Source organism: Sinocyclocheilus grahami, unplaced genomic scaffold (genome assembly GCF_001515645.1).
Source record: "Sinocyclocheilus grahami isolate Dianchi unplaced genomic scaffold, SAMN03320097.WGS_v1.1 scaffold740.1, whole genome shotgun sequence".
Classification (NCBI taxonomy): domain Eukaryota; kingdom Metazoa; phylum Chordata; class Actinopteri; order Cypriniformes; family Cyprinidae; genus Sinocyclocheilus; species Sinocyclocheilus grahami.
In genome coordinates this window covers 900,563-909,889 of record NW_015505919.1, presented here as the reverse complement: position 1 = coordinate 909,889, position 9,327 = coordinate 900,563, and the positions used below count along the sequence as shown (strand labels likewise).

General features: G+C 40.2%; 1 protein-coding gene across 2 annotated transcripts in view; it reads right to left on the bottom strand.

The window, feature by feature from the left end:
- Positions 1–6,704, bottom strand: part of LOC107560737 (protein arginine N-methyltransferase 8-B-like) — a 14,322-nt gene extending 7,618 nt beyond the window's left edge. Inside the window, exons 1-4 of one of the 2 annotated variants that reach the window (XM_016244995.1) lie at positions 6,180–6,704; positions 4,211–4,447; positions 3,365–3,520; positions 3,130–3,193 (exon numbers count right to left, since the gene is read on the bottom strand). In XM_016244995.1, the coding sequence (XP_016100481.1) occupies positions 3,130–3,193; positions 3,365–3,520; positions 4,211–4,447; positions 6,180–6,248 (526 nt within the window). In that variant the 5' untranslated portion in view covers positions 6,249–6,704. Of the gene's footprint in view, positions 1–3,129; positions 3,194–3,364; positions 3,521–4,210; positions 4,451–6,179 lie in introns of both variants that reach the window. The other variant, XM_016244994.1, reaches the window with a different exon arrangement.
- Between the last annotated feature and the right edge of the window lie 2,623 nt (positions 6,705–9,327).

The window sequence follows — 9,327 nt, the reverse complement described above, 5'->3', positions numbered from 1 at the left end:
TATATATATATATATATATATAATAATAAAACACAAAAATAATACAACACATAATATTTTATTAATTATTATAATTACTGTCTAAATTAGATAACAATCTATATTTATCTCAAATCTAAATGGATGAGCTGACTTAATTCAATTTAATTTACAATTAAATATGAAATGTATGTATATAGTAAATACAATTATTATTGAATGTATTTGCATATTAAATACAATTTATTTATATTTATATTTATTCTAAATATATTTATAACAAAATTTCTGTACATTATTTCCTGATGGATAAAATCAAGTCTTACCCCACATTTTTTGTTTCACTCATAAATGCGTCACATTACAGAAATCACATGGGTTACATGCAAACCCAGTATTAAGTCATAAAAAAAGAATAACTATAAAGACAATATAAAGCTATTGTCACGGAACTGCTGCTGTGTAGGAGCGCGGAGCAAAGGAGCGAGGAGAATTTGACTAATTTTAATAATCAAAAAGAAACAGAAAAACAAGCAAGATTGACATGAACAATTCCAAACAAGGGAGAACAGAACGGGCTCAAACTCAAATAGGGCAGATAACGAGGGGCAGACAGGTGATGAGGATAACTAATAACAAGGAACAGGTGATTACTAATAGTGGGAAAAGAAACTGGAAGGACCAAATAAGGACAAACAGGAACTAAACAGCAACACACATGTGACAGATATCGCCCCCCTCCCGGAAGGCCCGTCCCGCACCGTAACAGTACCATCGGGGCGGATCTGGGAGTTCAAAAAATAATACAACACATAATATTTTATTAATTATTATAATTACTGTCTAAATTAGATAACAATCTATATTTATCTCAAATCTAAATGGATGAGCTGACTTAATTCAATTTAATTTACAATTAAATATGAAATGTATGTATATAGTAAATACAATTATTATTGAATGTATTTGCATATTAAATACAATTTATTTATATTTATATTTATTCTAAATATATTTAACAATTTCTGTACATTATTTCCTGATGGATAAAATCAAGTCTTACCCCACATTTTTTGTTTCACTCATAAATGCGTCACATTACAGAAATCAAATGGGTTACATGCAAACCCAGTATTAAGTCATAAAAAAATAATAACTATAAAGACAATATAAAGCTATTGTCACGGAACTGCTGCTGTGTAGGAGTGCGGAGCAAAGGAGCGAGGAGAATTTGACTAATTTTAATAATCAGAAAGAAACAGAAAAACAAGCAAGATTGACATGAACAATTCCAGACAAAGGAGAACAGAACGGGCTCAAACTCAAATAGGGCAGATAACGAGGGGCAGACAGGTGATGAGGATAACTAATAACAAGGAACAGGTGATTACTAATAGTGGGAAAAGAAACTGGAAGGACCAAATAAGGACAAACAGGAACTAAACAGCAACACACATGTGACAGATATCGCCCCCCTCCCGGAAGGCCCGTCCCGCACCGTAACAGTACCATCGGGGCGGATCTGGGAGTTCAGGGGGCCATGGCAGAGCAGCCAGTTCGGGAAGCCATGGCGGATCAGGAGACTCAGGGGGCCATGGCGGAGTAGACAGTTCGGGAAGCCATGGCGGAGCAGGCAGTTCAGGAGGCAATGGCGGATCCTCCCTGCCTTAGCTGGCTCGGCCATGGGTATATGGCCCCCCCAAAAAAAAATTCTTGGGGAAAACTAGGAATCCTGGGGGGGCTCTGGAGGATTGGGCTCTGGAGGGTGCTCTGGAGGAGCGGGCACTGGATGGCACTCTGGAGGAGCGGGCACTGGAGGGCGCTCTAGAAGGCACTTTTGAGGAGCCTGCTCTGGAGAGCGCTTATGAGCAGCGGACACTGGAGGGTGCTCTGGAGGTGCAAGGCTGGTTAACTCGGGGGAATCAGGAGACGAAGGAGGGCTGGACGGGACCAGCGGAGACGAAGGAGAACTTTCCGGGGAATATTCCGGGGCGAGGACAGGAGCCGAGAACTCTGGAGGCAGCGCCATGTCCAGAAGCACCAAGTCAGCGGCGGCCGGCGGGCCTGAGTCAGCGGCGGCCTGCCGGAGAGTTGGTTCTGGATAGGACCAAATAAGGACAAACAGGAACTAAACAGGAACACACATGTGACAGATATCGCCCCCCTCCTGGAAGGCGCGTCCCGCACCGTAACAGTACCATCGGGGCGGATCTGGGAGTTCAGGGGGCCATGGCAGAGCAGCCAGTTCGGGAAGCCATGGCGGATCAGGGAGTTCAGGTTGCCATGGCGGATCAGGAGACTCAGGGGGCCATGGCGGCGGAGACAGTTCGGGAAGCCGTGGGGGGGGACGCAGGTCAGGAGGCAATGCCGGAGAGTTGGTTCTGGATCGGGGCCGGACGCTCTCCAGACACCGGAGGATCCCTTCCCTCCAGCTTAGTCCAGTGGTGTCTGGGAGGTCCACGGGGCGATGGAAATTAGCCCCGATCCAGAACAAAGAGTTGAGCGTTGCATCATCCAGCGCCATATACATGGCGAGCCCGCAGAACTCCCACGCATACTCCACAAACCCATCCTCACCATTTTTCCTATTTTGCAAAAGGCAATTTGCCAATGTCCAGCTACCATGCTTGTGTGTATTTGTGTGTGTGTGTGTGTGTGTACAGCAGTGACTCTCTAACGCTGACTCAGGCTTCTCACTCGCCTGCTGCTCTCCAGTGTTAATGAGAGCTACTGTGGACAACTAAACAACAACTTCTGCCATCACACCACAAGAGGAGAATGTCAGCTACAGGAAGTGACTATATGCTGCTTCCTGTGTCATGGAACTCCACTTGCCAACAGGAAAATGTATGACTCCTCTACTCGTGTGTACAGCAGTGACTCTCTAACGCTGACTCAGGCTTCTCACTCGCCTGCTGCACTCCAGTGTTAATGAGAGCTACTGTGGACAACTAAACAACAACTTCTGCCATCACACCACAAGAGGAGAATGTCAGCTACAGGAAGTGACTATATGCTGCTTCCTGTGTCATGGAACTCCACTTGCCAACAGGAAAATGTATGACTCCTCTACTCCACACATGAATGCAGATCAGACCTAAACACTGTGCTGTGTCCTAACAAGAATAAGCAGCAGATTATAAATCTTACCATTGTCCAGGTGATTTGACTTGATGATTTTCTCTGAATACTCTGATATACTGGAACATTCAATCTATAAAAAAAATAATTAGCTTAATTATGTTAGCATAACTATCAAGATATTTACATTCTTCTTAATTTATATAGTTGTAACTAATGTGAATGAACCATATCCATTCTAGCAAACTCAAAGCTATTGTACAGAACAGCAAACACACTTGTAATGAGTAATTTGAGTCCTCACCCCATATACATGCTTGGCTCCTGCCTTGGCAGCAAACATGGAGAGGATTCCGGTTCCGCTGCCCACATCTAGAACTATCTTATCTTTAAAGATGTGTTTGTTGTGGTACATGGAGTTCCTATAGGTCAGCGTCCTCACCTCATCCTTTAGCATTTCCTATTGAGAGGAAAAAACAACAACTTTAGTTTTAAATTAGATTTTGTAGAACTTATCATTAATGTTTGTACATTACAACTATACCTTACTGACCCCAAAATATTTGATCCGCAGTGTATGGCTGTACAGATTTTACTGGTGCAGTTTTGAGAATTTGAGTCCATTACTTTTATCCTTCATTTCCGCACCTTTTCTCTTTGACTGGGCTATGGAGGACAATATATAGGACACAAAGCACAGTGTCTCCAGGATTCTTTTTATAGAGACAGGTCTCCATTTAGCCTGCTGGGATTAACTGATACACATCTTTCCAACCACCCCCTTCCTCCGCTCTAATTCTCTCTCCCTTTCTTTCTCCCTTTCTCCATCTCGCTATCTTACTCTCGTCCTTCTTTTTTCTGTTATCAAGAACTGTTCTTTTATCTTCAGACAGATCCAATTTGACCCTTATGCTACACATGTGAGAGTATCAAAAGTGTGCTCTCTCAGTTCTTCTTGAATGAGGTTAGAAGATGGTTTCAGTGACATATTTAAGTTCTTATGATCGACTGCTTGTGTTAAAAGTTCTAAAGCAGAAACAACTCGTTTTTTCCTTCCTTAAAGCAACAAAGATGAACAATATAAAAACACAGTTTTATCTTAGACTTGCATACTTCATCATACTTGATGGTAAAATTGTACTCCAGATACCTCATGAATTCCAAAGTGGGCATAGGAGTCAAAGTAGTAGTCTCGTGATGTCATCTCCTCCGGGTTGAGTAGCTTGGCCATCTTGCCTCGGCCCGGACAGACAGAAAGTGAGGAGACGTGTGGCGTGTGTGGGGGGTGAGGAACATGATGAACGGACATCACTGGCTTTGGTAGTGGAGATGGTTGCAAGGACTGGGACGAGGGGGCATTGGAAATACGTTGCTGCTGATGCTGGCGCTGCTGGTCAAGACAATAGTATAACAATAGATTCACTGTGCTTCATCACCACTTATTGGTTTAATAAATATTTACGCATTCGGCAGACAGTTTTCTCTAAAACAACTCTTACTTCGACTTTTATCAGTTCATGAACTCCTTGGGAATCAAACCCATGACCTTGGTGTTGTTAGCACTATGACCTACTGTTTGAACTATGGGGTGTTATCAAATTTAGTTTTATTCTATGTACTAATTTTTGTCCATTTTTTTCTGCAAATGTTTTTTTTTAATTTTTTTCATGTGATACACTTAAAAATAAAGGTTCTTTACTGGCATTTACAGTTCCATGAAGAACCTTAACATCCATGGAACCTTCCCATTGCACAAAAAGTTTCTTTATAGTGGAAAAGGGTTCTTCACACCAAGAAGAAATTGTTCTTTTAGGAACTGTTCACTGGAAGGTTCTTTTGGGAACCTAAAATGGTTCTACTATGGCAGCACTGCAAAAGCCTCCATTAGGAACCTTTATTTTTAAGAGTGAAAATTGAGAAAATGTTGAAAAGCAATTGAAAAAAGATAGCCCTGAAGCGTTTTTTTCAGCAAATCTTTTTTTCAAGGTATCTTTCCATGTTAAGATAGACAGACAGACAGACAGATAGATGGATGGATGATAGGGAAAATGTCAAAAAAATATTGTGTATAGAATGTGGAGAACAATTAACAACATGGACAAAAGGCATATACTCTTTTTTTTTCCTGCAAATGTTTTTTCAAGTTTTAGCAAGATTTTTTCATGTTTTTTCAAGGTATTTTGTCGTGTGATTGATAAATAAAAGCAATTAAAAAGTAGACAGTTTTGTAAAAATATGTGTGAAAAACAAGTAATGAAACCGATGAACCTTTTTCTGCAAATGTTTTTTAAAGTTTGATTTTATTTTCAAGGGATTTTTTTCATGTGATAAAAAGAGTGAAAATTAATGAATGAATGCAACTGAGGGAAAAATGGACTGTTTTTTGTCACACATATTTTTACAAAACGATTAACAAAGCAGATGGACAGAAGGCACTGAGGCACTTCTTTGATGCTTTTCACCTTGTGATTTTTCTTCACCTTGCCATTCAGGGCTTGTGTTAATTAGTGACCTATTAACAGCGTCAACATTAAAATCAGGTATGCAAAGGTGAATATGCTAATGAGCTGGGTAGGGAGAGGGAGGGAATACTGCAGCACCAAGGACAGCGCTCAGCCGTCTCGCGATGACCCAGTAGACTGCATAAAAGAGCAACGACAGCTCATTTCAACAAGCACACGACCAACTTTATCGTCTTACTGCGTTGTTTAGGTACGAATTATACACTAATTTGTTGCGTTCGAGATTTCAGATAACATCTTGCATCTGATGTCTGCCTGCCTATTCTTTACGCAACCATTACGCGCAACATAAATATTAATATAAACCTCTGTATTTAGCGTTCGGTGTGGTCTGTGTGATCGCTTTCAAGACGTTGTCCTGGGAAATCGGACGTGTTCTGCTCAGCTCGGATCTCTGTGGTTTTTAGCCTACATAGTCACACACATCACCGGACACCGATTTGTATGACCTCCAAACCAGCGCGTCATTTTACGCAATCGTGCACTTAAACACATAGGAAGCAACTAGAATGAATCTCAAGCGATTTAGAAGTAGATATATGAATTTTCGGACGAGCATTAATGTTTTATAGATGACTTAAGGAATCTTTGACTTACCTCCGAGCTCTCCGCCTCCGCCATCTTTCTCCGCAGGAGCAGGCACCGCGATGAGTGCCTCAGTCCCATACGAGCCAACGGGATCCGGATTAACTCGATAAGAACAAGTGTTGTCACTAAATGTCCTAGAAAAGTTTTAAAACGTACTGCAATATACAATACTAGATTAGCGCTTTAAAACGACCCATTTGTTAATTGGCACAGCTGTGTTTAATAAACAATAAATGCCTAAATAGAAACTAATACTGAAATTGTCATAGAGACTTTTTGGATAGTCCCTCAACTCCATGATTCCGAATCTTACTGAAAGCCAATCGTGCAAAAGTTCTTCCACGGGTCCTAAGCGCCACTTGGAGACCAGTTGAGCCCCGACGCGTCAGCATCCACATCACCTGCCGCTGCGCATCGCCGCGTTACAAGGAGCCTGACAGACTAGAGTGCATCTTTTTATTTCGGCTTAACATGATAATCCATTATTTTTCAGTTCTTAACGTGTCATCGGAGCCTAGTTGTCCACTTCGTGGCGTTGCGGTCAGTCAAGTGCGTCTGGATCACGCTGAAAGTTGGAGTTGAAAGACTGCTGACTGAACTCGAGCGCAGCGAGTGCAGAACTGGAGCGATATCAGTAGCTGAATTAGTGCCTCCCACACAAGTATCGCACCTCCACTTTCTCAAAACAGAGGACACAAGGCCGACTACATTTTAGTCCATTTCAAGGCTGAACCTTTTCAAACAAAGATGTACTTTTCCATTTACAGACGCTTTTATTCAAAACGATTGCATTCAGTGTACAGTACAGCCTACATCTTATCAGTTCATTCCCTGGGATTCGAACCCATGACCTTGGCGTTTCTAAGGCCATACTCGTTTTGTCTGGACCTTTAAATGTTTCAAAAAACTATACGCAGTGCAGTGTAATATCAGCTTGATATTTTCCAGATTGTAAGAATCTCCTTTCCTAAATTTCCTTTCAACAAAATTTCAACTTAATAAATTGAATAAAATGTTCATAAAATGTATATTGCATTACTTACAGTATGTTTGGTATCCCAGAGACCCTAAAAATAACTAAATGCAATGAACTTTTAAGACTTTAGAATGCTAATCATGAGAACTGATAAACAAAATGTTAACATTTTATTTTCTACATTCTTATTTGAATGTGCTCCATGAAAAATGCTGCATACGCTTTGAGTCTCAAAAAAACTCTCTCTCTCTAAATTATAATATCTCAATGATACTAAAATAACACTGAACACAACTTAATGCAAACACTTATATTTTCATTATTGTATCTTTCTACATTGTGCTTTTGCTGGATTCACATTTCAGATAGGTTAAATAGTGATTATTGTTTAAATTATTCTCATTATGCATATATAATTAGACATCCATTGATTTATGGTAATGCATCTTTTTTTGTTTTAGACTGCAGCACAAAACCGCCCCCATAAAAAAAATATTTTCACAAAATCTTTATTCTTTGCATTTATTTATGGTTAGCGCAGAAGAAACTTTACCAGCAGCTGTTGTTTGTGCCAATCTAAGCCCACAGTGGAGCGAGTTCACAAGTGTCTGTATACATAGAGAGGTGTGAGATTCTAGATTTGGAGTCGAACGGCAGCCCCCTCATTGTTTTTACATGCCACCCACTCATCTGCTTGTGTAATCCCTGGAGCTAATGTGGGAGGCAGTCCTGGCCAGAACATATACTCTTTCTCTTCCTGTCACACACACAAACATACACTTATACATACTTAAGGAGTTCAAAGATCAATATCCTCTCCAAATATCCAAAAAACGTGGAATTAGCTATGAAAATCATATTTTCTTAGTACTGAAAATGTCAACAAAATAAACAAACTCAATCAGTGCTGGTTTCAGAGCACTCACAGTAATGGAGCTCATGGTGTGATCTACTAGACTGAAATAAAGGTACACTATTGTATCCTGCTGAGAGGACTTCCAACACATGGGCTGCTCATGTATAACACTGAAGGACGGATGCCCACGCATGCTGAGTAATACACACACACACACACACATGCACGCTTAAAACATATCCAGGAGAAAATGTGGACAGCGAACAACAAAACACTAATTATTTTCTGAATTGCCAGAAGCCTGTCGCTCTTTTTCTGGCATTGAGACGGTTTGTGTCAAGTAAGTATCTTTGAATCGCACATATTTTTTCTTTCAGTTGTGTTATCTTGCTCTTAAAGGAATAGTTTACCCAAAAATGAAAATTTGTTGAAAATGCACCTCAGGCCGTCCAAGATGTATATGAGTTTGTTTCTTCCTCTGAACAGATTTGGAGAAATTTGGCGTTACATCACTTGCTCACCAATTAATCTTTTGCAGTGAATGGGTGCCGTCAGAAAGACAGTCCAAACAGCTGATAAAAACAACACAGTAACCCATAAGTAATGGAAGTAAAAGACAAACTGCTTGCTTGTACTCAACAAATCCATAATTAAGATGTTTTGAACGTCAAACCATTGCTTCCAACTAAAATACAAGTCCTCTGTCCATATTGCTTTCTCTAGTGAAAAAGTCATTTCTTCTGAATCAGGAGAGAAATATGCACAGATCAAGCACCATTTACAAACCAAAACAGGTCTGAATATATATATGTTGGTGGATTTTGATGTGAGAGGACAACAGGGGATAGACTTTTTCACTGGTGGAAACATTATTATGGATTATTGACTGTATTTTGGTCAGAAGTGATGGTTTAAAGTTAAAATGTCTTGATGGATTTGTTTCTTGCTTCACAAGACGTTAATTGATGGACTGGAGTCATGTGGATCACTTGTGGATTATTGAGATGCTTTAACAGCTGTTTGGACTCTCATTCTGACGGCACCCTTTCACTGCAGAGGATTCCTTGATGAGCAAGTGATGTAATGCTACATTTCTCCAAATCTGTTCTGATGAAGAAACAAACTCAACTACATCTTGAATGGCCTGAGTGTGTGTGCATTTTCATAAAATATATTTTTTTGGGGTGAACTATTCCTTTAAAAAGTGACCAAACAGTTTGTTTTTTGGTTGCATGTCTTTATCTGTGTGTTGAAACGTTCCTGAAACAGCAGGTTTGTCCTTGGCCTTGTTGTTGGTCTGCTAAATCAGAAAAGAAAAGAAAGCC